A 27393-nucleotide genomic window follows, 5' to 3' on the forward strand; every position below is an offset into this window, starting at 1 on the left:
ACGTACAGGGATATAGCAGCACTGTATTATACGTCACTATACTCCGGGTATACTGTATACCGCGGCTTACTATCACCCTGAGGAGATGAGAAATTACTTTTAAGGGGTTTTCTGTCAAAATGGTGACTTTATTGTCCAGAATTACCCAGGTATAGAAAAAACTGCAGTCTTTTTTCCAGAAACAACGCCACTCTCGCCCTCAGGTTGTGTGTGGTACTGCAGCTTAGTTCTATAGAAGGGAATGGCGCAATGTTGTGATACCGCACACATCCTGAGCACAGGGGTGGCGCTGTTTTTGTTTTAATGGAATAAATTATCCCAGTTTTTCTAAATTATCACACCACGTTTTTGTAATACTGTTCCCATATATGTTTTCAATTCTAAAACCGTACGGAACCGTATTGAAAACCGTATGCATTGACTCGCATCAGGTTGTGTCAGTTTTGCATCCTGTACAGTTTTGTCAGTTTTTTCCGGTATCCAAAACTGTAGCCTACCACGGTTTTTGGTCCGGGTGAAAAACCTTATTAAACCGTACATGTTTTTTGTTTTTATTAACATGGGAGTCAATGGGAACCCTACAGAACTGTATGTGCGTACGGTTCGATCTGGTTTACACCATACGGTTTTTAACTTTGCACAGTTTTTTTTCTTGGAATTTCAATCAAACAAGTGAAACTTTATTCATAATGGAACGAAAAGTTAAAAACCTATACTTTTTTCTTAAAAAATGGATGTAGCTGGACATCATTTTTCAAACCGTATACGGATTAAAATTTGTACACACGTTTTGATACAGTTTAGTCAGGTTTGGTGGAATCAGTTTTTTATTTATTTATTTTTTTTTTTTTTTTATCAAAAACCTGATAGGGGAACTATATTGCCAAAATGTGGTGTGAACCCAATCCTGAATAAGTGTATGAACGAGGGGGGGGGGGGGGGCATTTCGACAGCTGGGCCCTCCCTTGAAAACAGTGCGGAGTGATCATGTGACTGGGTTATGTGACGTCTGATAAGACGCCCAAAATGTTTATTGTTGCAGAAAAGTCATTTTTAAAGGGGTACTCTGGTGAAAAACAATATTTTTTAAACTAGCTGGTGCCAGAAAGTTAAACAGATTTATAAATTACTTCTATTTAAAAATCTTAATCCTTCCAGTACTTATCAGCTGCTGTATGCTACAGAGGACGTTCTTTTCTTTATGAATTTCTTTTTTCTGACCACAGTGCTCTCTGCTGACACCTCTGTCCATGACAGAAACTGTCCGGAGCAGGAGCAAATCCCCATAGCAAACCTCTCCTGCTCTACACAGTTCCTGACATGGACAGAGGTGTCAGCAGAGAGCACTGTGGTCAGACTGGAAATGACTACACAACTTCCTCCGTAGTATACAGCAGCTGATAAGTACTGGAATTTTTAAATAGAAGTAATTTACAAATCTGGTTAACGTTCTGGCACCAGTTGATTTAAATATATATTTTTTTTTTTAAATAGTTTTTCACCGGAGTACCCCTTTAATGGTAGAATGCTCTGTGTCACATGATCGAGACACACTCGCACTGTGTGTATATGGAGCGTGTGTCTTGATCATGTGACACAGAGCCGGGAGAGAACACGCTGAGTGTGAACTTTTCCATGATCGGTGGAGGTCTGAACACTCAGATTTTTTGACGGGTCTCTAGGAGATGTCGAAAGTTTTCCCAAGTGACGGTGCCCATTTAATGTGTACATGTCCTAGAGCAGTGTTTCCCAACCAGGGTGCCTCCAGCTGTTGCAAAACTACAACTCCCAGCATGCCCGGACAGCCGTTGGCTGTCCGGGCATTCTGGGAGTTGTAGTTTTGCAACAGCTGGAGGCACCCTGGTTGGGAAACACTGTCCTAGAGATATGTGAAAAATTTTGATCTGACAGGGTCTGAGTTTTCAGACCCTGACCAATTGTTATAACAAGTGGCGAGCCTGCAGTCCTATGGAGGTGCAACTTGACGGTGGCCCCTCACCTGCATTCCCATAGAAAGCAATGGACATTGTTGTCTGCATTGTCTACTACCAATCGAGCAGAAGGCACCATGATGCTTTGTGGCGAGCTGCGGGCCTTGTTCTCCTGTCTCCTGGCCCGGACCGGACATTGTGCATCGCTTCTGACGTCTCCTTTTGCTTCATTCTTCCAGCAGGACATGGAAAGTGTGCCGGAGAAATATCTGACCATAGAAGAAAAGACAAAGGTATCTTTCCTTTTATAATGCTTTTATTGATTAAAGGATACCTCCGATTATATTGTCAATGCTTCTGCCCTCAGTCTTGGTGATTGGTGGGGGTCTCATCACCCGGACCGCTGCTGCTCTCTCGTCGCCCAGACCGCCGCTGCTCTCTCGTCGCCCAGACCGCCGCTGCTCTCTCGTCGCCCAGACCGCCGCTGCTCTCTCGTCGCCCAGACCGCCGCTGCTCTCTCGTCGCCCAGACCGCCGCTGCTCTCTCGTCGCCCAGACCGCCGCTGCTCTCTCGTCGCCCAGACCGCCGCTGCTCTCTCGTCGCCCAGACCGCCGCTGCTCTCTCGTCGCCCAGATGCCTGAAGAGGGCGCTGTTCTCCCCGCCATATATAACTTTGCAATGGAGATGAAGCTTCCTGCTCAGTAATACCTGTTTTGGTTCCATGGCACTGGGTCTCGTGCTTTAGTGCCATGGAATCACAATATGTATGGTTTGGTTCTGGAGATGGGTGCTGTAGAGATGGAGCGGGAGTTACATACGGCGAGGAGGACAGCGCTCTGTTTAGGCATTTTATTTTTACGTTTTCGTTTTTTCCTCCTCGCCTTCAAAAAATCATAACTCTTTTATATTTTCATCCACAGACTAGTATGAGGGCTTGTTTTTTGGCCAGTTGTCCATTGTAATGCCATTACTCATTTTACACATGGCGCAACCAAAAATATACTATTTGTGTGGTGAAATTAAAAAGGAAACCGCAATTTAGCTAATTTTGGAAGGTTTTGTTTTCACGCCGTACAATTTACGGAAAAATGACGTGTTCTTTATTCTTTGGGTCAATACGAATAAAATGATACCCCTGATAATATACTTTTCTATTATTGTTGCGCTTAAAAAAAAATCGCAAACCTTTTAACCAAATTAGTACGTTTAAAATCCCTCTATTCTGAAGACCTATAACTTTTTCATTTTTCCGTATAAGCGGCGGTATGAGGGCTCATTTTTTGCGCCGTGATCTGTACTTTTTCTTGATATCATATTTGCTTATATAGAACTTTTAATCCATTTTTTATTCTTTTTTTGGGAATAAAATGTTATAAAAAAAAAAAGGATTGATTTTATTATTACCGTAAGGTATCCTTAACATTTTATTTTAATAGTTCAGATATTTACACACGCTTCGATACTAAATATGTACATAAAATATTTTTTTAACACTTTTTGGGGGTGAAATAGAGAAAATGGGACAATTTACGTTTTTATTGGGGGAGGGTTTTTTTCACATATTTTTAGGGGCTATTTATAGCAATCATTCGATTGCTAATCCTGTTCAGTGCTATGTATAGGACACAGCACTGATCAGGGTTATCGGTCATCTTCTGCTCTGGTCTGCGGGAAGGCAGATCAGAGCAGAAGACGCCGGGAAGGCAGCGGAGGCAGGTGAGGGGACCTCCGTCTGCCGTGCAGGATGATCGGATCGCCGCGGCAGCGCTGCGGGCGATCGATCCGATCATCCATTTTAATGACTGCGATGATGCAGATGCCGTGATCTGTATTGATCATGGCATCTGAGGGGTTAATGGCAGACATCTGCGGGATCGCGGATGTCCGCCATTACGGGCGGGACCTGCCGCGCATGATCCGGCCATCGCTCCGATGCTCGCGCTTATGCTTAGGACGTAAATGTACGTTCTGGTGCGTTGAGTACCACCTCACCAGGACGTACATTTACGTCCTGCATCGTTAAAGGGGTACTCCCGTAGTAAACTTTTTTATTTTTATTTTTTAATTTTTTTTTTTATAAGATCAACTGGTGCCAGAAAGTTAAACAGCTTTGTAAATTACTTCTATTAAAAAAATCTTTACCCTTCCAGTACTTTTTAGGGGCTGTATACTACAGAGCAAATGTTTTTCTTTTTGGATTTCTCTTATGTCACGACCACAGTGCTCTCTGCTGACCTCTGCTGTCCATTTTAAGGACTATCTAGAGGTCAGCAGAGAGCACTATGGTCGTGACATAAGAGAAATCTAAAAATGAAAATTTTTTCTCTGTAGTATACAGCCCCTGAAATGTACTGGAAGGATTAAGATTTTTTAATAGAAGTAATTTACAAATCTGTTTAACTTTCTGGCACCAGTTGATCTTAAAAAATAAAAAGCTTTCCACGGGAGTACCCCTTTAAATCCAGCCGGCGGGCCCACCTCAAAGCGAAAGTCAGCGCTGGAAGAGGGGGACCTTTTGGAGGATCGGCGCTCCGGACTGCAGGTAGATATAGCAATCAGAGACCCCGCATCGGTCTCCCAAAGGATAGGGGATAAGATGCCTGACCGTGGGAGCCCCGCCGCTGGGGACCCCCGGGATCTTGCACACGGCACCCCGTTTGTAATCAGTCCCCGGAGCATGTTCGCTCCGGTCTGATTACGGGCGATCACAGGGCGGGCGGCATGTGACGTCACGCCTGCGCCCCCGTGTGACGTCACGCTCCGCCCCTCAATGCAAGCCTACGGGAGGGGGCGTGATAGCTGTCACGCCCCCTCCCATAGGCTTGCATTGAGGGGCGGAGTGTGACGTCACACGGGGGCGCAGGCGTGACGTCACACGCCGCCCGCCCTGTGATCGCCGCCCGCCCTGTGGGACTCCCGCAGTCAGGCATCTTATCCCCTATCCTTTGGACCGGAGTACCCCTTTAATATCCCTGTATAACACACACACAGAAGTCACCATGATTTAATGCCAACTCTGCTGTCACAAGTCTGCAGTATTATTACTATTTACTACTGTGCATCTTTTATTTATTTTCTAGCTGAAGGAAAGACTTGCCTTACTGAAAAAAGAATACAAGAAGACCGTCCACCGTTTACAGGTAAGTACTGATGTATGGCGGATCCCTCAGTGATGTGTATGTCTGTGTGCACACTTATGTATTGTGTGCTTGGGGGGTTTTACTTGTCTACTAATTCCCTTTTTTTACGGGAAGAGAGAATGTCTGTTGTCGAGGTGACCATTGACCTTCAGTAGATGGGGCTCAGCTTTTTATTTTTGTCTTCATCTCCATACAGAAATCCCAGAGAGCTGAGAGGGTGAAAACACACGTCAAGAAAACTATAGAAGAGCAGAACCGCTTGCTGAGCCAGGAAGTGTCCAATCACGATAGTGTGTCTGTATTTACAGGTTAGTGATCTCTGATGAAATATAAAATGTTAGGAGTGAAGGCCGTACTCCACCCAAAGACATCTTATCCCCTATCCAAAGGCTGGAGATGTGACGCCACGGTGCCTTGTGATGTCATGCCACACCCCCTCCATTCATGTCTATAGGAGGGGGCGTCACGCCCCCTCCTATAGACATGAATGGAGGGGGAGTGGTGCGACATGACATCTTGTCTCTGGCCGTGACAAGGGTGCTGCACGGAGATCGCGGGGGTCCCAGCAGCGGGACCCCCATGATGAGACGTCTTATGCCCTATCCAAAGGCTGGAGATGTGATGCCACGGTGCCTCGTGATGTCATGCCACACCCCCTCCATTCATGTCTATAGGAGGGGGCGTCACGCCCCCTCCTATAGACATGAATGGAGGGGGAGTGGTGTGACATGACATCTTGTCTCTGGCCGTGACAAGGGTGCTGCACGGAGATCGCGGGGGTCCCAGCAGCGGGACCCCCATGATGAGACATCTTATCCCCTATCCTTTGGATAGGGGATAAGATGTCTCTGGGAGTACCCCTTTTATGCGTCTTTAACTCTTAAACGACACTCGTACATATATGCCGTTGTCGGAGTCCGGTTGTATGAAATGTACTTACCGGCTGAGCGTGCTTCATACTCGGTAAGTCCCAGCTGCTATCAGTAGCCGGTACTCACCGCTAATGTTGGACATCAGTGAAATTGCCGATGCCAGTCATTAACCCTTCAGATACCACGGTCAGAGTTGATTGCAGCACCTAAAAGGATTAAATTAGCATCACCTCCCTCCTTTTCCATATTTAAAGAGTAGCTCCCACCATCCTTTTTATTTATTTTTTTCTGTCCCTACCTATTGCCAATCTGTCCCTAACCCCCTCACTGCCTTTATAATTTTTTTTTTACTATATTAAAAATGCCTTTTTGTCTGCCTGGTAATGTGCTCACTTACCAGGCAGACTTCCCCAGCAGGCACCACATCATTTATTCCTGCAGGGGGCCGACTTCCGCCCTTAGTTCACCTATACAGTGTACCTCCAGCTGTTTCATCACTACAACTCCCAGCTTGCCCTGACATCTATTGGCTGTCAGGGCATGCTGGGAGTTGTAGTGGGGAAACAACTGGAGGCACACTGGTGAAAACAGTATCTGTGTTACGGCGATGGCCACAGCTGCCGCACATGCCGGCCCCCCCCCCCAGCCCGAAAAAGGCTAAAGTGCAGGGAGCTGGGGTCGGCGTGTGAGGCCAGGGAGCCTGCTCGCATCCTCATTGTTCAAAGAGCTCGCTCCCGCCTGTCTGACAGGCAGGGAGTGGGTGCAGCCTGACTGAATTTGGAAAAAAAGAATGTAAAACATATTTTATATTGCCATACGCAGAAATGTCCAAACTATTAAAATATAACGTTAATGAAACCACAGACCAAATTGCGTTTAAAAAAAAAAAGTCCAGAATTACTGATTTTTGTTACAGTAATATACCAGAAAAAAAAAAGAATGACAAGTGATCAAGAAGTCCTGTTAAAACAGAATTGCTATAAAGACTACAAATCATGGTGCAAAAAATGAGCCCTCATTTTATAGAGGTCAGGATAGGGAAATTTAAGGCATATTCATTTTCCAGCAATATGTTATCATTTTTAAAAAAAGTAGTAATCCTTGGGAGTTTTAACGTGAAGGGGTTTTCCAGGAAAATAACTTTTTTTTTTTTTTTTCATAACTACTGGCTCCAGAAAGTTAAACAGATTTGTATATTACTCCTATTAAAAAATCTTAATCCTTCCAGTAGTTATCAGTTGCTCTCTTCTGTCTGACCACAGTGCTCTCTGCTGACACCTCTGTCTGTCTCAGGAACTGTCCAGAGCAGGAGAGGTTTGCTATGGGGATTTGCTCCTACTATGGACAGTTCCTGAGACAGAGGTATCAGCAGAGAGCACTGTGGTCAGACTGGAAAGATCAACTCAACTTCAGCAACTGATAACTACTGGAAGGATTAAGACTTGCATTGAGGGGGCGGGGCTATGGCCTCACAAGTTCCCGGCTCCAGCATTCGGGACAGTTTGTTCCGAACGCTGAGCAGCGGAGTACCACTTTAATAAGGGCGCTCAGACACCAGTGAATACACTAACACACTGTAACAAACCTTCATATATAAGTAGGACAGGGTAAAAAAAAATTCTGCCACTGAAAGTAAATCAGGAATATTTCCCTTCGTTGACCGCAGTGATTGATATATAAAGTAGTAACAAGTTGGATACCTCTTTATGGGTGCGTTCACACTGCCATCTGTCCCTGTTTTTTTATCCCTGTTTTGTTTCCGTTCTTGCAGGCTGTAAACTGATTCAAAACGGTTTTAAAAAAATCCCATTCATGTCAATGGGATTTTCTTGCAATCCGTTTGTACCCGTCTGCACTCATTTCCGTTTTTTTTGACAGCTGAAAAAAACGGATACAGTAAATTTAACATTGAACACCATGGAAAACATATGAGCCTTTAAAGGAGTAGTCCAGTAGTGAACAAGTGGTGAACAACTTATCCTCTATCCTAAGGATAGGGGATAAGTTTGAGATCGCAGGGGGTCCGACCGCTGAGGCCCCCTGCGATCTCCTGTACGGAGCCCCGACAGCCCACGGGAAGGGGATGTGTCGACCTCCGCACGAAGCGGCGGCCGACACGCCCCCTCAATACAACTCTATGGCAGAGCCGAAGCTCTGCCTTCGGCAATCTCCGGCTCTGCCATAGAGATGTATTGAGGGGGGCGTGTCGGCCGCCACTTCGTACGAAGGTCGACACCTGCTATCTGGCCGGAGAGCCTGGCCCCCGTACAGAGAGATCGCAGGGGGCCCCAGCGGTCGGACCCCCCGCGATCTCAAACTTATCCCCTATCCTTAGGATAGGGCATAAGTTTTTCACCACTGGACTACCCCTTTAATGTCATCCGTCTGCATCCGTTTTTTCAATCTGTTTTTTGATCCGTTTTTACTTTTGAGCATGCTCAGAACAAAAACATTTTTTTTTTGTTTATTAACTGAACAAAAACGGATACAAACGGATAACATCTGTTTGCATCCGTTATTGTCCATTTTTTATTTATTTTTTTTAAGTCTGTTTTTAATTTTGATGGGAGAAGAACAGAACGGGTCTAGACGGCCGTGTGAACATTTGCAGACAGAATCTGTTTTTTTTTTTTTTTCTAGGTTCTCTAATTGACACCAATAATGTTGCTGGAAAAGTCCTTGAGTCACAAAATGTCAGCACTCCATCTGCAGAGAAGGAGAGGAAGCCGGCCGTCAGCTTTAACTTGGACCCAGAAATTCTTCAAGGCGACAAGACGTCACCAACATATTCAGGGAGTGAAAGTAGCGGTCAAGAGCCGAGCGCAGACAGCAAGATCGAGGCGACTGCGTCCTCTACTCCAAACCAGTGCAGAAGGAGTCGGCTGAGACTAAACAGATCTGCAAGGAGAGTCTGCACAGAGTCCATGTCCCCCAGTGTTCAGACCAATATTACTGTGAATAGTCTACAGAAAAATATTATAGAAGCTGCAAGTACAAGGGGCTCAACACCATTTACCAAAGACCTTACAGAAAATAAAGCCCCAACGATAAATGTGACCACTATCAATTCTAATAATTCTATCTCAGAGAAAACAAAATATGTACAAGTGTCTCCCGAGTGTGACCTCAGAGTAAATGTTCTTGTGCAGCAGCATAATAATACGGAGGCCATAAAGGCTCCCGCGTCTCCTGTGTTTAAAAAGGAGGCTGTCCGCACCCCTGTAAATGTTTCTTCAGAGAATAGAGAACGTTTATACCCTGAGGAGAAGGAAACGCTTGATACTGGACAGTCTGGGGAAGTAACCACACATCGTTCTCATACAGGTATAGAAGCAGCACACAGTAATAGAAATAATAGAGATCACCTTGTGGGGGACCAGTTACCCTCAATGATGAAGGGCGCATCTCAGGATCGGTCAGTGGATCTCCGTCCTATACCACAGGATGCGGAGACCTCATCTACATCACCCCCCAGCTCTGAGGACCATTCAGTGGCAACAGTAAAGTACCATGGAGCGCCCCCTTTGGTGGATGTAGAGCGGAGCCCCCTGGACTCTTGCACATTGGTAGAAGGACTCCTTTTCCCAGTGGAGTATTATGTTAGGACAACCCGTCGCATGACCAGCTTCCAAAGAAAAGTGGACCTTGAGGCGGTAATCCACAGCCACCTGGGCACAGCTAGGAAGGGTAGACAACGTCGAGCCAGCATCTCCGCAACTCCTTCCCTGCAGGTCAGTGACACGCCTGTAAGCACCTCCAGGAACAGCGCCGCAAGATCCAGAAGAGGGCGAGGAAGGAAATCATGTCCTGCATCCGTGTCTTCTAGTCTTCACAACATATCCGTCCAGCTGAAATTTGGCTCTGACCCAAACCCAATAGCAGATGATTCACGAGGTGTAAAAGAAACGTTTGAGGTGAAAGAACTAAGTATTGAGCCTAATGCAGAAAATCTACATATGAAAGAAGGTGAGAAGAAGGTGGAAGCTGTGACCCTACAGTCTGAAGGAAGAAAGGTGCACGATCTAAGAGCGTATGAGGATGGCAGCCTTGGGATACATAGCTCAACTAATGATACAGAAGAGATTCAGAGGCCTGTATATAATCTCAGGACATCAAGGGAAACTAATGAGACAAGTAGGTAAAAATATAATAGTGGTTAGGATGCAATGTAGTGGGAATATACTCCAGAGCTGTACTCACTATTCTGCTGGTGAGGTCACTGTGTACATACATTACATTACTTATCCTGTACTGATCCTGAGTTATATCCTTCATTATACTCCAGAGCTGTACTCACTATTCTGCTGGTGAGGTCACTGTGTACATACATTACATTACTTATCCTGTACTGATCCTGAGTTATATCCTGTATTATACTCCAGAGCTGCACTCATTATTCTGCTGGTGAGGTCACTGTGTACATACATTACATTACTTATCCTGTACTGATCCTGAGTTATATCCTGTATTATACTCCAGACCTGTACTCACTATTCTGCTGGTGAGGTCACTGTATACATACATTACATTACTTATCCTGTACTGATCCTGAGTTATATCCTGTATTATACTCCAGAGCTGTACTCACTATTCTGCTGGTGGGGTCACTGTGTACATACATTACATTACTTATCCTGTACTGATCCTGAGTTATATCCTGTATTATACTCCAGAGCTGTACTCACTATTCTGCTGGTGAGGTCACTGTGTACATACATTACATTACTTAGCCTGTACTGATCCTGAGTTATATCTTGTATTATACTCCAGAGCTGTACTCACTATTCTGCTGGTGGGGTCATTGTGTACATACATTACATTAACTATCCTGTACTGATCCTGAGTTATATCCTGTATTATACTCCAGAGCTGCACTCACTATTCTGCTGGTGGGGTCACCGTGTACATACATTACATTACTTATCCTGTACTGATCCTGAGTTATATCCTGTATTATACTCCAGAGCTGTACTCACTATTCTGCTGGTGAGGTCACTGTGTACATACATTACATTACTTATCCTGTACTGATCCTGAGTTATATACTGTATTATACCCCAGAGCTCTACTCACTATTCTGCTGGTGAGGTCACTGTGTACATACATTACATTACTTATCCTGTACTGATCCTGAGTTATATCCTGTATTATATTCCAGAGCTGTACTCACTATTCTGCTGGTGAGGTCATTGTATACATACATTACTTATCCTGAGTTATATCCTGTATTATACTCCAGAGCTGTACTCACTATTCTGCTGGTGAGGTCACTGTGTGTGTATGTACATACATTACATTACTTATCCTGTACTGATCCTGAGTTATATCCTGTATTATACTCCAGAGCTGTACTCACTATTCTGCTGGTGGGGTCACTGTGTACATACATTACATTACTTATCCTGTACTGATCCTGAGTTATATCCTGTATCTCCAGAGCTGTACTCAATATTCTGCTATTCACGCCCCCTCCCATAGACTTGCATTGAGGGGGCGGGACATCATGAAGGGCGTGGCTATGATGCCACGAGCTCCCGAGCTGAGCAGCGGTGTACCCCTTTAAATCCTTTCTTCTTTTCATGTTGTTTCTCCTTTTCCTGAAGGTTCGCCTTTTCATCTTCTCAGTGCCCAAATTCACCTGCAGCATCTCTTGCGTCACTTAGACATCACAGACTTCCATTTGCCTGATGAAGACTTCGGAGTCCTAAAACTTGAAAAGCTGAAATCAGCAAATCACCTGGAGACGTCTGTCCCCGAGCCATCCGAAGAGAAGATAAAATACAGACGGGCCTGTAGCATTGACAGCTCAGTCACGCCAGCCTGTGACAGCTCAGCTCTGCTACATGGAGCCGCGGAGGACTGTACTGCAACTCGGATAAACTCAAAACTGATGACATTCAGCAAGGATTGCCCAAATGGTGACCGCAGCCAAGCCCCTTCAGGTGACAATATACCAGGTCCTATAGAAGCCGATGGAGATGACAAGGGGGCACCTCAGTCTTTCCTTAGTATGGAGACCCCTGTGGTGTTTCGTCTGTCACCCTCGAAAGACAACGATGAGACCTACGCACCAGGTACTCATTGTGAAGCTCCCCAGTGTTCTGCAGATTGGGAAACTACTTATTCCGATGCTGAGGTATCCAAATATGTCTCACAAGCTCCTTTAAGATCTTTAGATCCGGAGCCTGATACTTCTGCACCTAATGCCAATTCTATAGAACCACGAAGAGAAGGATTTGTGGTCTCCAGCACATGTATGACCTCTTCTCCAAAAATAAACCCCTCTCCAGAGACCAAGCCACCACCCAACGCCCTGTCTCCTACCAAAGAACTGAGCGTCCTCCTCTCAACCTCCATGTGTTCGGTGCCTTTAGATCCCCATGTGGAGTGTGTCCCCTCAGGATGCACCCCCGGCTTCCCTATGCTAGGAGCTACGCCCGCTGTTTTTTCGTCACCTCAGTGCTGCAGTTCACCTGCCCCGTGTAAGGAGCGCATGTCCGCAAGAACAATACAATTCCTTCCAGAGGAGAGCGTGCTGCTGAATAATGGGGAGCAGGAGGTCACAGATACCTGTCAGTATAGTGAACCATTATTACTACCTTCACAGGATGCTGCGTCACTGTGTTTGGAGAAGAAGCCTTGTAGTCGTAAAGAATCTGAAGTAAGTTTTGCTGGGGACCCATCAGTAGTCCTCGGCAGTGATTCATGCCCGTATACTCTTATATAAGTAATGTATTGTCATCTCATCATAACCTGCAACAACAAAAGAAAAGAGATACACAATATAGCGCACACCCAAATCTTTAGAAAAAAATTATTATTATAATTTTTATTACATGATTACAAGCACAAAAAGTTAAAGGGGTACTCCGCTGCCCGAGCGTTCAGAATATTTTGTTCCGAACGCTTGGAGCAGGCAGCGGGGGTCTTGACATCACTGCAACGCCCATTGTGACATCACGTCACGCCCCTCAATGCAAGTCTATGGGAGGGGGCGTGGCGTCCGCCACACCCCCTCCCATAGACTTGCATTGAGGGGGCGTGGCGTGACGTCACGAGGGGTGTGACGGTGAATTCACGACGCCCGCTCCAAGCGATCTAAACGAATGTCTGGTACTGCATAGGGACCCAGCGGCAGGACCCCCGCGATCAGACATCTTATCCGCATTTCCTTTGGATAGGGGATAAGATGTCAAGGGACGGAGTACCCCTTTAACCAGACAGACATTTAAAAACATTTTAAAAGGCCCAAATGCCATTCCACAACAGGGAGGGGGTTCATTTGAGCCCGATATATAGGATATAGATGAGTGATAAGCCACAGCACCCCTGAGGAAGTCACCCACAGTTGACGAAATGCGCAAGGTTTCAGGAGGGCAATTGTTGGAACATATCCTTATTTGTGGTCCATGGCTCCTTATCTCCCAGTACTTGAATTATAATATCTTTATTTATATTGGGCCAATTGGGATGGTGCATTAGATTTGGATATCACAGGGATCCTCCCTGTTGTGGAATGGCGTTTGGGTCTTTTTAAATGTCTGTCCGGTTAACTTTTTGTGCTTGTAATCATGTAAAAAAAAAATAAAAAAATTTCTAAAGGTTTGGGTGTGCGCTATATTGTGTATCTCTTTTCTTTTGTTGTTTCATGTGTATTTTGGTACACGTGGTAGCACCCCTCATTAATGGTGTGGATTGAGCCTGCTTATTGTGTATTGTATCTCATCATAACTTTACTTAGCATGGTACAAGCCAGGCCTGTTAGTTTTTGCATAGTTAGAAAAGCATAGCTGCTTCTGTCCAAAAACAGCGCCACACCGGCCCCCAGGTTGTGTGTGATATTACAACTTGGTTTCATTCGCTTTAATCGAACTCACCTAAAATTATTTTGTAACAAAAATCAGCTTGTGTTTCCCTTAGAACTTGTTATGCTATTTCTATTGGCTTTAATAACACTTTCATTGTTTCTAGGAAAATGCAAACAAATCTCATCAATGGAACATAAAGGCGATGTCCGGAGAAGATCGTCTACATCTTGTGTCTGAAATTAAGGTTAGTTATTGCTTTCATAGAAGACTCTATCTTATATTTACTATCTATTTATATACTTATGTCATATCTATCTATCTCATATCTATCTATCTCATATCTATCCATCTCATATCTATCTATCCATCTCATATCTATCTATCTATCTCATATCTATCTATCTCATATCTATCTATCCATCTCATATCTATCTATCTATCTCATATCTATCTATCTCATATCTATCTATCTATCTCATATCTATCTATCTCATATCTATCTATCTATCTCATATCTATCTATCTCATATCTATCTATCTCATATCTATCTATCTATCTCATATCTATCTATCTATCTCATATCTATCTATCTATCTCATATCTATCTATCTATCTCATATCTATCTATCTATCTCATATCTATCTCTCATAGCTATCTCTCATAGCTATCTCTCATATCTATCTCTCATAGCTATCTCTCATATCTATCTATCTCATATCTATCTATCTATCTCATATCTATCTATCTCATATCTATCTATCTCATATCTATCTATCTATCTCATATCTATCTATCTATCTCATATCTATCTATCTATCTCATATCTATCTCTCATAGCTATCTCTCATAGCTATCTCTCATAGCTATCTCTCATAGCTATCTCTCATATCTATCTATCTCATATCTATCTATCTCATATCTATCTGTCTCATATCTATCTCTCATAGCTATCTCTCATATCTATCTATCTCATATCTTTCTATGTATCTCATATCTTTCTATGTATCTCATATCTTTCTATGTATCTCATATCTATCTATATCATATCTATCTATCTATCTCATATCTATCTATCTATCTCATATCTATCTATCTATCTATCTATCTCATATCTATCTATCTATCTCCTATCTATCTTGCAGGATACCTGTACAGGAGGTTGCCCAGTAGATCTCTGCTCTGTTTGGTGGGAATTCTCTGGCTCTGATGATCTCTGTATAGTATCAGCTAGTGAGTTCTCTGTCTGCCTTTGGAGACCTCAGGAAGATTGCAAATGGAAATGCGTTCACACGTGGAGTTTTACTGAGGTAAGTGTGTGACGGTATTAATCTGCCGGTGGGACATCTATTCATATTCTTTCCCTCATGTGGATATTATTGTGCTGTGTTCTGATTGTAGATGCCAGTTATCCAAATTCTTCCATTGTCCCAAGAGAAGAACGTGGTGTGCATTACTCTGGGAAATCTAGACATCATGGAGATCTGGTAAGGAGGAGAAAAGATGAATTAAAGGAAAACGGTCACCTGATCACCCACACTAAACTCAATACACTGGGTTATAGTGCAGGTGAACAGAAGACCGATGAGGGGTCACTGACTGCTATACCTGCAAACTGGAAATCTGTCCCTCTGAAGATCTTCTTCCATTTTCCATGAATTGCGCACTGGAGGCGGGCCCGCGACGTGAGCGCTCATGTGACCCGCGACAATGAATATTCTGTCGGGGGTCAGTGACCCCTCATCAGTCTCCTGTTCACCCACACTATAACCTGGTGTATTGGGTTTAGTGTGGGTGAATAGGATGACTGTTTTCCTTTAAATGAGAGACCAATGAATGGAATGTCTTCTATATACAGAGGGGTAAGGAGCAGTAGTGCCACCTGATAGTGTTAGAGCCAAGAAGTCACTAAACCAGAACTGTACAGTTTTAACATTAGTGACCAGCCTTATGGCATGTGAATTCAATGCTGGAGTGCTGCAACACCTTAAAGGGGTACTCCAACCCTAGACATCTTAACCTCTATAAGATGTCTGATCGCATGGGACCCGCCCTGGTGTTCGTTTAGAGCATCGGGTGCAGCGCCGGGGGCTGGTGACATCACAGGCACGTCGTGTTTGTGATGTCACCTCCACGCCCCCTCAATGCAAGTCTATAGACTTACATTGAGGGGGCATGGCCGTGACATCTCGAGCCTCCGCATCGCCAGTCATCAGACGAGGAGCGAAGTTCACTCGGTGCATCGGATGTCTGGGGTGCCGTAGCTGAGATCGCGGGGGTCCCCAACAGCGGGACACCCGCGATCAGACATCTTATCCCCTATCCTTTGGATAGGGGATAAGATGTCAGGGGCGGAGTACACCTTTAAGCCAGCATGACCCCCACCCACCTGATTTTGTTGGCCTTCCCTAAATATGGGCCATTAATATGGGATGTATAGTGTTCTTTCTATCAAGCTCATTACAATTATATTTTGTACAGGGCACTGTCTTCACATCCAGGACTGAATACCTGGGAGAAGCAATTGGTCAAGCGTGGACACACCAAGACCGCCCAGGGTCTATCCCGGCGCCGTGTGGTCAGCAGCAGTGGAGGAGGGGACAGTCAGGTGGTGGAGCTCTGGCAACTGTCAGAGAATGGATGGTAAAGAGATAACCTAAGACTAGCATATCCTACTACAGTGACCCCCCCCCCCCCCCGACCTACGATGGCCCCGACATACGATTGTTTCAACATACGATGCTCTCTCAGAGGCAGCATCAACATACGATGCTTTTGTATGTCGGGGCCATCGCATAAACTGCTATCCGGCAGCGCAGACTGCTTCAGCTGCCACCGGATAGCCGTTTACGGTGCCCCGTGTGTTCCGCTGACGATCACTTACCTGTCCTCGGGGCTCCAGCGCGCCCTCTTCAGGATCCCCTGCATCGTCGGCGCTCTCCATCGTCATCATCAAGTCGCTGCGCACACCGTCCCGTCATCCAATAGGAGCGGTGTGCGTAGCGACATGATGTCGGTGACGGAGAGCGAGGATGCCGGGGACACCCCGGGGACGCGGCAACAACGATGGTAGGCGACATCCCGGGCTGCAGTGACGAGCGGTAACGGTCCGGAGCAGCGGGGACACGTGAGTATAACCTCCAATACCAGTGGTCTTCAACCTGCGGACCTACAGATGTTGCAAAACTACAACTCCCAGCATGCCCGGACAGCCGTTGGCTGTCCGGGCATGCTGGGTGTTGTAGTTTTGCAACATCTGGAGGTCCGCAGGTTGTAGACCACTGTCCTATACTTTACATTGCACGGATCCCTCAACATACGATGGTTTCAACAAACGATGGTCCATTTGGAACAGATTACCATCTTATGTTGAGGGAACACTGTATGTTGTTCACAAGTAAAAAAAACATGGGAATTATTAATTCCAGTAATAAAGGGATTGGGATTAAGATATTGTTGTGAATTACCAGACAGTCACATGAAAATATAGGGACAAAGGATTGTCAGATTTTTAAACCAGGACATTAATGTTTACCACGTATCTGTTTTTGCAGTGTGACTGGTTCTCATACTCTAGCGGCCCCAAAAGACAGCATTGTAGCCTTCTCGGAAGTGGACGGTGAAAGAGACGCTCTGGTAGGATCAACTGTGGACAACAATCTAGTTCTCTGGTAAGACAGGTGTTTAAACCCCCCAAAAATATATAAATAGTAATTATGCAGCCCCAGTTTGCCCTTAAATCCTGTTAAAGAGTTACTCCAGCATTTTAAAACATATCCCCTGTCCACAGTCCAGTATTTAATAGGGTGAAACACTTCAACGGTGGTCTCCAAACTGAACCTCCAGTTGTTGCAAAACAACCACAATCTCTAATATGTATCCCGAATCACCCTGTGCATAGAGAGTGCCAGAGACAGCAAGTACAGCCCTGTGGATCGGGGATACGTTTTTTAAAATTCTGGATTACCCCTTTAATTTGGCACGTGATTACAGGGGTTATTCTGCGAAAGAAACGATCTGTATATGGTGTGCAAAAAACATTATAAAGCAACTTGTAATGCAGAGATCTTCCATATCAGCTAGGCCCTCTCCCTTGTAAGCTGTAACATCACGTCACAGGCTCTCATGAAGAGAGCTCCCTCACCCTACTGTCAGCACTGGACAAGACCAGAGATGTCAAAGGGTGCTGGTATTACTGCTCATTAGATTTCTGACTCCTTAGATAAGGCAGCAGGTAGTCAATTCTGACAGAAACTATTTTGACTGAAAATGGCTTCCTGCTGCCTTATCTAAGGAGTTATAAATCTAATGTGTAGTAATACCAGCTTCACCATTGACATCACTTGTCACGTCCTGTGCTGACAGGAGCACTGAAGTAGAGGGAGGACTCTGCATTCAGCTTGGTTCACAGCTTACAAAGAAGACATCACAGCTGGTATGGAAGATCTCTGCACTGCTACCGTCATGATCCCCCTGTACTAGAGATTGTCTGGTGCCGGACTGTGAGAGTTTTGCTGTATAGAATCCTGTATAGCATTCTAACACAAGACAGACCATAAAATGTAAACTGACTTGTAATCCGAGCCCTTATGTTATGTATGTTTCTAGCGCTGATAATACTATTGTATGATGCAGGAATTCAGTGACCGGACATCTCCTGAAAACGTTTCATATTGGAAACCTTTGCTCTGACCTCACGTGTATAAGTGCAACGTCTGACTCCGTAAGTCTTTTCACTTTTTTCAATTATTTTGACTGTGTCACAGGAAGAGATGAGGGGACACTAATATTACTGTGCCACAGGAAGAGAGGAGGAGATACTGATGACTGTGACACAGGAAGAGATGATGGAGACACTAATTACTGTGATAAAGGAACAGATAAGGGGACACTAAGGACTGACATGGGAAGAGATGAGGGGACATTAATGACTGTGACACAGGAAGAGATAAGGGGACACTAATAACTGTGACACAGGGAGAGATAAGGGGACACTAATGATTATAACACAGGGAGAGATGAGGTGGGACTCTGTTGACTGACACAGGAAGAGATGAGGGGATACTAATGACTGACACAGGAAGAGATGAGGGAGACACTAATGACTGTGACACAGGAAGAGATGAGGGGACATTAATGACTGTGACACAGGAAGAGATGATGAGAGACTAATGACTGTGACACAGGAAGAGATGAGGGGACATTAATGACTGTGACACAGGAAGAGATGAGGGAGACACTAATGACTGACACAGGGAGAGATGAGGGAGACACTAATTACTGTGATAAAGGAACAGATGAGGGGACACTAATGACTGTGACATAGGAAGAGATGAGGGGACATTAATGACTGTGACACAGGAAGAGAGGAGATGACACTAATTACTGTGACACAGGGAGCGATAAGGGGACACTAATGATTATAACACAGGGAGAGATGAGAGGGACACTAATGACTATAACACAGGGAGAGATGAGAGGGACACTAATGACTAACACAGGAAGAGATGAGGGGGCACTAATGACTGTGACACAGGAAGAGATGAGGAGACACTAATGACTGTGACACGGTGAGAGATGAGGAGACACTAATGACTGACACAGGAAGAGATGAGGAGACACTAATGACTGACACTGGAAGAGATGAGGAGACACTAATGACTGTGACACAGGAAGAGATGAGGGGGACACTAATGACTGTGACACAGGAAGAGATGAGGGGGACACTAATGACTGTCACACGGTGAGATGAGGAGACATGACTGATCATATGATGTAGCTGTAAGGGTCACGGCAGGTGGCGGATCCTCTGGGCCTGTGTGGATGATGACGTGAGCCGTGCCAGGGAGCAGAGTCTAAGGTGCCGCTGGTTTTCACCAGAGCCCGCCGCAAAGCACGACTCGTCCACACAGGTTGCTGGGATGTGGCGTGGCAAAAGAGGAAACTGACAAGACGAGGTCAAGGTAGCAGTAGGTCAGGGCAGGTGGCACAGGTGCAGGGTCAGGAACACATAAACACAGTAGCTTTCACTAGGGCACAAGGCAACAAAGATCCAGCCTGGAACAAATGGAGGAACTGATATTTAAAGACAGGGTGCAGGTGTAGACATTTAGCTAAATGAGTACTGGTCCTTTAAATGTAAGAGTTCCGACACGCGCCCTAGGAGGCGGGGGCACATGCATCGGGGCTGCGAGAACAGGAAGACCAGGGAGGTGAGTGATGGGCTGGGATTCGCATACGGGCGGGTCCTGGGATGATAATCCCAGCCCCGCCGGCAGCGGGGACATGACAAGCAAGCGCTCATGGCCAGCGTGTTTGGCCAGAGCGCAGATGTTACAGTAGGGTTACGTGACCTGCAACATCCTGGCTTCTAATGTTTTTTTTTTTTTTTTGCTCGCGTCTAGATTCATAACAAATTTGTCAGGCCCTGTATCTTGTTATACTAAATAGTAATAACATATACCTGTCATTCTAATAACCTCGACAGTCAGGCTGATTGGAGATTTTAGGTCATTACCAGTTAGTGGGTGCAATTGTATTTTTTTTTTTTTTATTAAACATTTTTTAGAAACTATCACAACAGGTCATAGGTCACATAACATAAATGGCAACACATTGCCAACCATAAGAGACAAAGAAATGAAAACGCAAACTGGAAGGGTCCATGCACACTAGACAATATCCACATGTAAATATTCTGTGCGCTAGGACCACTCGGACATGTGCCATCTCCATTTACTTTGTTTGCTGCACTGGAATATCCAAGCTGAATATCTCTGCTGGGAAATTTTGTAGTGTGCACGGGCCCTAAGGGGAAGCAATTGTTCATGGAATTAATGCTTCCATTCTTCATCCCAATTCCAGGGCTTGTTGTTTTTCATCATTGGCAGCTTGTTCAGCAAACCCTGTGAAATGCCTGGAAGCTGTATATTCCGACTGATCGCCACCAATCCTCAGGGGGGTGCGAGCGATTTTATTACAGCCTACACACTGCCGGAGGGACACAGCAGTAGGTAAGAAGACTAAATGTCACACTGTATGATATAAACCTGTTCTTTTCATTAAAGCTGTCCTCCATTGCAGGCATTACACATCTCGCCTTAAAGAGGGTTCTCCACCATAAGGTGACTTTAGTATTAGTACTTCCCTCCCTGCCAGACAGTAATGGACATGCTTAGGAAGGATCCATGCTTGTCTAGGGGCTGAATGGCTATGTTGTGAGTCCACCATAACGCTGCTGCTTTTATTTTGCAAAATGGCTATTTCCTGTTCCGAGTCCCCTCCCTCCAACTACAAGTCCCAGGATCCCTAGTTTGCAAGTGCAAGGTCACTTTTCTCCTTCCCACCCTTTGCAGTACAGCTGAGCTACAATTCCCTACAGCCCTGTGGAGAATAATCGCCTTCCCATCCAGCGGTCACTCTACCCATTGAAGCACAGACAGGCTCCCTTTCAACACCTTACTAGTGATGTAATGTCTCGGGCTGCACTTAAATTAAACATGGGAAAACCTGAGACATTTATTTTGTATACTATTAAAAATAAACATCGGGGCAAAGACAGGTACAGACACTATATTATGAACTACACTAACTTTACAGCCCCTGTAGCACAGTCAAATAAAAAAAATAATCCTGGAATACCCCTTTCCTTTGAATTAAGTGGCCAGTGACAGAATCAGTTCTCTAATGCACTGTTTCTCAATCGTTGTGCCTCCAGCTGTTGCAAAACTACAACTCCCAGCATGCCCGGACAGCCGAAGGTTGTTTTGCAACAGCTGGAGACACTTTAGTTTGGAAACGCTGCTTTATTGACGGAAAACAGACTCTTTGTAGCTGGTCTCTGAAGGGGGTCATGGAGCTCACCCCTATTTGGACATATAATTTCATGTATTACTTGTATAGTTTAACTCTGTTTTTGCGGATTTTAGATACCTGGAAGGCGACGTAAAGAAGCAAAGAGCAGCTGCCGTACTGACTTGCGGAAGCATTGCACTGTGGGATTTACCCAGAAGCCATTGCTCTGCCGTGCTCCCTTCAGACTCCAATACACCCTGGTGCCTCGTGCGATGGGCTAACAGGCCATCTTGTTTACTTGCCGGGAGAAAGGACGGAACGATCTGCGTTTTCGAGTATTCAGACTACAGTGAACACGCGGAGATGTTTCGTATCTAGGGGTAAACCTGAACAAACTGAACCCAACCCGGGCATCATGGCCGCCGTCTGTCTCCACTGTATTTTAAGGTTCTTTGATGGGAAATCACAGCCTTTGGCCATCCGAGAATGCTGGGAGTTGTAGTTTTGCAACAGCTGGAGACACACTTGTTTGGAAAACAGTCTCCTATAGTTCTATGGCAGCTGCAAAACTACAACTCCCAGCATGCCCAGGCAACCCTATGCATAGTTGTAATTTTGCAAACGCAAACAGGCTTGATCCCTTAATAGCAGTGTCTTCCAAACAGCTGTTGAAAAACTACCGCTCCCAGCATGCCCGAACAGCCTTGGACATACTGGGAGTTGTAGTTGTGCAAACAGAGGGCCACAGGTTCGGGATCGCTGCCCTGTGGAGCCTTTTAGTCAGGAAATCATGGATGGTTTGAGATCAGACATAGCCAATGTGATCGCCTTGTCTTCATCTTCTTCTTAAAACAGCGCCACCCTGGTCCTTCAGGCTTTGTGCGATATTGCAGCTCAGTTCCATTGAAGTGAATGGAGCCAAGATGTAGTACCACATTCAACCTGAGGACAGGGGTGGCGCTGTTTTTGGAAGAGATCAGCTCTTTAAGACCCATTTTAAGTATGTTTTTTCTTCTGACATGACGTTTCAGAACTCTCATCCTTATTTTAATCACTTAGTTGCGTTCTGGTTAAAAATCACATTGACAATCGTTTTTAGTTGTGTAAAAGCCTTTGATGTCTTCCTTTCTTTAGGATTGTTTAAGAGGGAGATCCTGGTATTTACCTTGGTGTGTGACTGGCATAAAGATCAGCTTCCCTTCACCCTGTTTTATGCCAGCGATGATCTGTGTTATAGGGCGGGGTATTGTAGCAGAAAATCAGCACCAAATATAATACACCAAATAATGTAGATTACTTATTATTGCTGCAAATACATAAAGGCAATGTTTCCCAACCTGTGTGCCTCCAGCTGTTTTAAAACTACAACTTCCAGCAGCTGTCCGGGCATGCTGGGAGTTGTTGTTTTAAAACAGCTGGAGGCACACAGGTTGGGAAACACTGCATTAAAAAGGTACTCCGGTGGAAAACATTTTTATATATATATATATATTTTTTTTTTTTTAAATCAACTGGTGCCAGAAAGTTAAACAGATTTGTAAATTACTTCCATTAAAAAATATTAGTCCTTCCCGGACTTATTAGCAGCTGTATGCTACAGAGGAAATTTCTTTTCTTTTCTTTTTTTTTGTCTTGTCCACAGTGCTCTTTGCTGACACCTGTCCACATCAGGAACTGTCCAGAGCAGGAGTAAATCCCCATAGCAAACCTATGCTGCTCTGGACAGTTCCTGACATGGACAGAGGTGTCAGCAGAGAGCACTGTGGACAAGATAAAAAAATAATAATAATAATTTCCTCTGTAGTATTCAGCTGCTAATAAGTACTGGAAGGATTAAGATTTTTAAATAGAAGTAATTTACAAATTTGTTTAACTTTCTGGCACCAGTTCATTTAAAGAAATAAAAATAAAGTTTTCCACCGGAGTACCCCTTTAAAGGTAGGTGTGTGATAGGAAGCTATACTAGAATGTGTTAGGAAATTGGGAAATTTAAAGGGTACCTTCAGTGTTGTTCCCGACCGCATTTCCAACCAGCACATCTAATGGCAAGAGATGCAAAATGGCAGACGGGGTGCCAAGGTAACAAAACCTTTTCTGTAAAGGTCCTATGCAGTAGAACGGTTTTCTCCAGTGTGTGACTCTCCAGCTGCTGCAAAACTACAGCTCCCATCCTACTGTCACAGCCGAAGACTGGCATGATGGGAGTTGTAGTTTTGCACCAGCTGGAGAGCCACAGGTTGGAGAACACTGCAGTCATACTGTTCCATCCAGATTGTAGAGCAATGGTGAGGCCTAGTGTTACTGCAGAAAGTATATGTACGTCATAGAAGGAGGTCCCCTGCTACTGAGCCTCTTCTATTACCAAGAGAAATTTAAAACAACGGTGAAAAACAATTTTTTTTAAATCAACTGGTGCCAGAACGTTAAACAGATTTGTAAATGATTTCTATTTAAAAATCTTAATCCTTCCAGTACTTATCAGCTGCTGTATGCTCCAGAGGAAGTTGTGTAGTTCTTTTCTGTCTGACCACAGTGCTCTCTGCTGACACCTCTGTCCATGTCAGGAACTGTCCAGAGCAGGAGAAGTTTGCTATGGGGATTTTCTCCTGCTCCGGACAGTTCCTGACATGGACAGAGGTGTCAGCAGAGAGCACTATGTGGTCAGACAGAAAAGAAATTCAAAAAGAGAAAAGAACTTCCTCTAGAGCATACAGCAGCTGATAGGTACTGGTATCAGTTGGCTTTAAAAAAAAACGTTTGTTTTTTACCGGAGTACCCCTTTAAAGGGGTACTCCGCCCCTGGCATCTTATCCCCTATCCAAAGGATAGGGGATAAGATGTTAGATCGCCGCGGTCCCGCTGCTGCGGCACCCCCGCCATCATTACTGCACAGAGCGAGATCGCTCTGTGCGTAATGACGGGCGATACAGGGGCCGGAGCAGCGTGACGTCATGGCTCCGCCCCTCATGACATCACGGCCCATTCCCCTTAATGCAAATCTATGGCAGGAGGCGTGACGACCGCCACACCCCCTTCCCATAGACTTGTATTGACGGGGGCGGGCCGTGACGTCACGAGGGGCGGAGCCGTGACATAACGATGCTCCGGCCCCTGTATTGCCTGTCATTACGTGCAGAGCGATCTCGTTCTGCGCAGTAATGATAGCGGGGTGCCGCAGCGGCGATCCCCGGGGTCCCCAGCAGCAGGACCCCGGCGATCTGACATCTTATCCCCTATCCTTTGGATAGGGGATAAGATGTCTAGGGGCGGAGTACCCCTTTAAGGATATAAATAGTCGATATGTAATACCATACCTCTCCTGCGGGGGTGCTGTGAAATAATTGTGAAGCAAAGCCACATCTTCCTTACTTTCTGGGATTTCAGCGGAGATCCGATGTTTGTTGGGGCAATGTCAGTCACCGATGGGAAACCAACATTTTATTTACAAGAGCACTAAATATTTTTTTATAGCATTTACTTATTATAAAACAAATTAGTTACTTATTATAAAGAAAATAGGCACTTGTACATTTCTATTTTTATATATATAAAAAGTTTATATATACTGTATTACTGGATGTTGGTGTAGAAAACAAACATTAAAATCTTTCTCTATTCTTGTTGTGTATACTGTATGTGAATTGGATCGGCCCAAACCCTTCTGTCCTGTTCCACAGGCCCCAACACGTTCCTTATAATTTGGGCCCCGCAGATACATGGTGACATGGCACTTGTGGCTCTAGGGCAGTGGTCTTTTAACCTGCAGGCCTCCAGATGTTGCAAAACTACAACTCCCAGCATGCCCGGACAGCCGTTGGCTATCCGGGCATGCTGGGAGCTGTAGTTGTGCAACATCTGGAGGACCGCAGGGTGAAGACCACTGCTCTAGGGGGTGACATGTTTCTTGTGTCAGTGTACAGCAGGTAGGACCTTCTGCAGTCATTGATCCGCTGAGCAGCAGACTGAAGACTCTGGGTTATACATATAGGACACTTTTACTGATGACTTCATGTTATCTCAGTCATGTGACCAGAGAACACAGGATCGGGAGCCTTATTATATCCAGACCTTTTCATGGATGTTTTGATCCGGTATGTTGTGTTATCTTTTCCATGTTCAACCTTAAAGGGGTACTCCGCTCCTCAGCATTTGGAACAAACTGTTCCGAACGCTGGAGCCGGGAGCTCGTGACTCCATAGCCTCGCCCCCTCATGCCATCACGTCACGCCCCCTCAATGCAAGTCTATGGGAGGGGGCGTGACAGCTGTCACGCCCCCTCCCATAGACTTGCATTGAGGGGGTGGGGCATGATGTCATGAGGGGGCGGGTCTATGATGTCACAAGCTCCCGTCTCCAGCTTTCAGAACAGTTTGTTCCAAACGCTGAGCAGCGGAGTACCCCTTTAAACAATATGGCCGCCATTAGGGCTCCCATAGGCCTTGTCACTAGGCTCCTGAATATCAGCTAAGCAGGTAGATGGGATCGGGGGATGTGTCATTACATAGATTTACTATTCAGGAGTATGTGGAAGCTGGGTGACCTCCCCTGTGATAGCTGTAATGGCGGCCATATTGGTTGTCATCTGCTTTCCTCACAATAAACAGTTCCTATAGGATCTCTTGGTGTGGACACCTCTACAGGGGATTCTCCAGGAACGTGACTCTCTGATGTGATGGATCTAATAGCCGGAGCGTCCATTGTATGTGAGCCCTGACTGCAGGGGGCAGCATTGTAGCTCATCCACCGCCCCCACCGTGTATCCAGTCTATGTAATCCAACATGAGCTATTTATACTGAGCTCCAGCTCTCACCTGCCCCAATACACTGTAACAAACCCTCATTTTTATATAACCATTTAAGTTGTTGTTGGGTCTAGGAAACCTATTTTTCAAATGCTCTGTTAGGTAATAGAGGGTCCGCCATTCAGGATCCTCCTCTATACACCAGAATGGAGAGGGGCTACTTGCAGCGTCTCTTGCTCTGGAGCCCCCAACACCTCCATGCTTTACATAGACAGCCCAGTGTAATGCTTTGTTTCTCCTTTAGAGGCGCTGTAAGGAAAATGAAGACTTCTTTAACCGAATACAATGTCCTCAACCTGTATTCACTGGGGACCCCTCTAACAACAAGGGGTAGAAAACTAAAAACCCTTCAGACTCTGTTCACACCACACTTAGGCTTTACATCTGATATACAGTCATGGCCGTAAATGTTGGCACCCCTGAAATTTTTCTAGAAAAGGAAGTATTTCTCACAGAAAAGGATTGCAGTAACAACTGTTTTGCTATACACATGTTTATTCCCTTCGTGTGTATTGGAACTAAACCAAAAAAGGAGGAAAAAAAGCAAATTGGACATAATGTCGCCAAACTCCAAAAAATGGTCTGGACAAAATTATTGGCACCCTTTCAAAATTGTGGAAAAATAAGATTGTTTTAAACTCCCCTGGGGCAAGTAACACTTGTGGGCAATATAAAAATCACACCTGAAAGCAGATAAAAAGGAGAGAAGTTCACTTAGTCTTAGCATTGTGTAAACATGGACAACAGAAAGAGGAGAAGAGAACTGTCTGAGGACTTGAGAACCAAAATTGTGGAAAAATATCAACAATCTCAAGGTTACAAGTCCATCTCCAGAGATCTAGATTTGCCTTAGTCCACAGTGCGCAACATTATCAAGAAGTTTGCAACCCCTGGCACTGTAGCTAATCTCCCTGGGCCGTGGACGAAAGAGAAAAATTGATGAAAGGTGTCAACACAGGATAGTCCGGATAGTGGATAAGCAGCCCCAAACAAGTTCCAAAGATAGTCAAGCTGTCCTGCAGGCTCAGGAAGCATCAGTCTCAGCAC

At 45.0% G+C, this 27393-nt stretch overlaps 1 protein-coding gene across 6 annotated transcripts in view; it reads left to right on the forward strand.

Annotated features, from left to right (window-relative positions):
* The window catches only part of PALB2 (partner and localizer of BRCA2), a 46895-nt gene extending 23990 nt beyond the window's left edge, over window positions 1-22905 (forward strand). For 2 of the 6 annotated variants that reach the window (XM_056536974.1, XM_056536972.1), the window contains exons 2-14: window positions 2171-2224; window positions 5012-5071; window positions 5268-5379; window positions 8584-10077; window positions 11547-12604; window positions 13915-13995; window positions 14896-15060; window positions 15152-15237; window positions 16232-16393; window positions 17305-17421; window positions 18386-18473; window positions 20615-20763; window positions 21679-22905. In XM_056536974.1, the coding sequence (XP_056392949.1) occupies window positions 2177-2224; window positions 5012-5071; window positions 5268-5379; window positions 8584-10077; window positions 11547-12604; window positions 13915-13995; window positions 14896-15060; window positions 15152-15237; window positions 16232-16393; window positions 17305-17421; window positions 18386-18473; window positions 20615-20763; window positions 21679-21922 (3864 nt within the window). In that variant the 5' untranslated portion in view covers window positions 2171-2176 and the 3' untranslated portion in view covers window positions 21923-22905. The other 4 variants (XM_056536975.1, XM_056536973.1, XM_056536977.1 and 1 more) reach the window with 4 other exon arrangements.
* The last annotated feature ends 4488 nt before the right edge of the window (window positions 22906-27393 follow it).

The sequence above is a fragment of the Hyla sarda genome, chromosome 8 (assembly GCF_029499605.1).
Source record: "Hyla sarda isolate aHylSar1 chromosome 8, aHylSar1.hap1, whole genome shotgun sequence".
In the NCBI taxonomy this organism is placed as follows: domain Eukaryota; kingdom Metazoa; phylum Chordata; class Amphibia; order Anura; family Hylidae; genus Hyla; species Hyla sarda.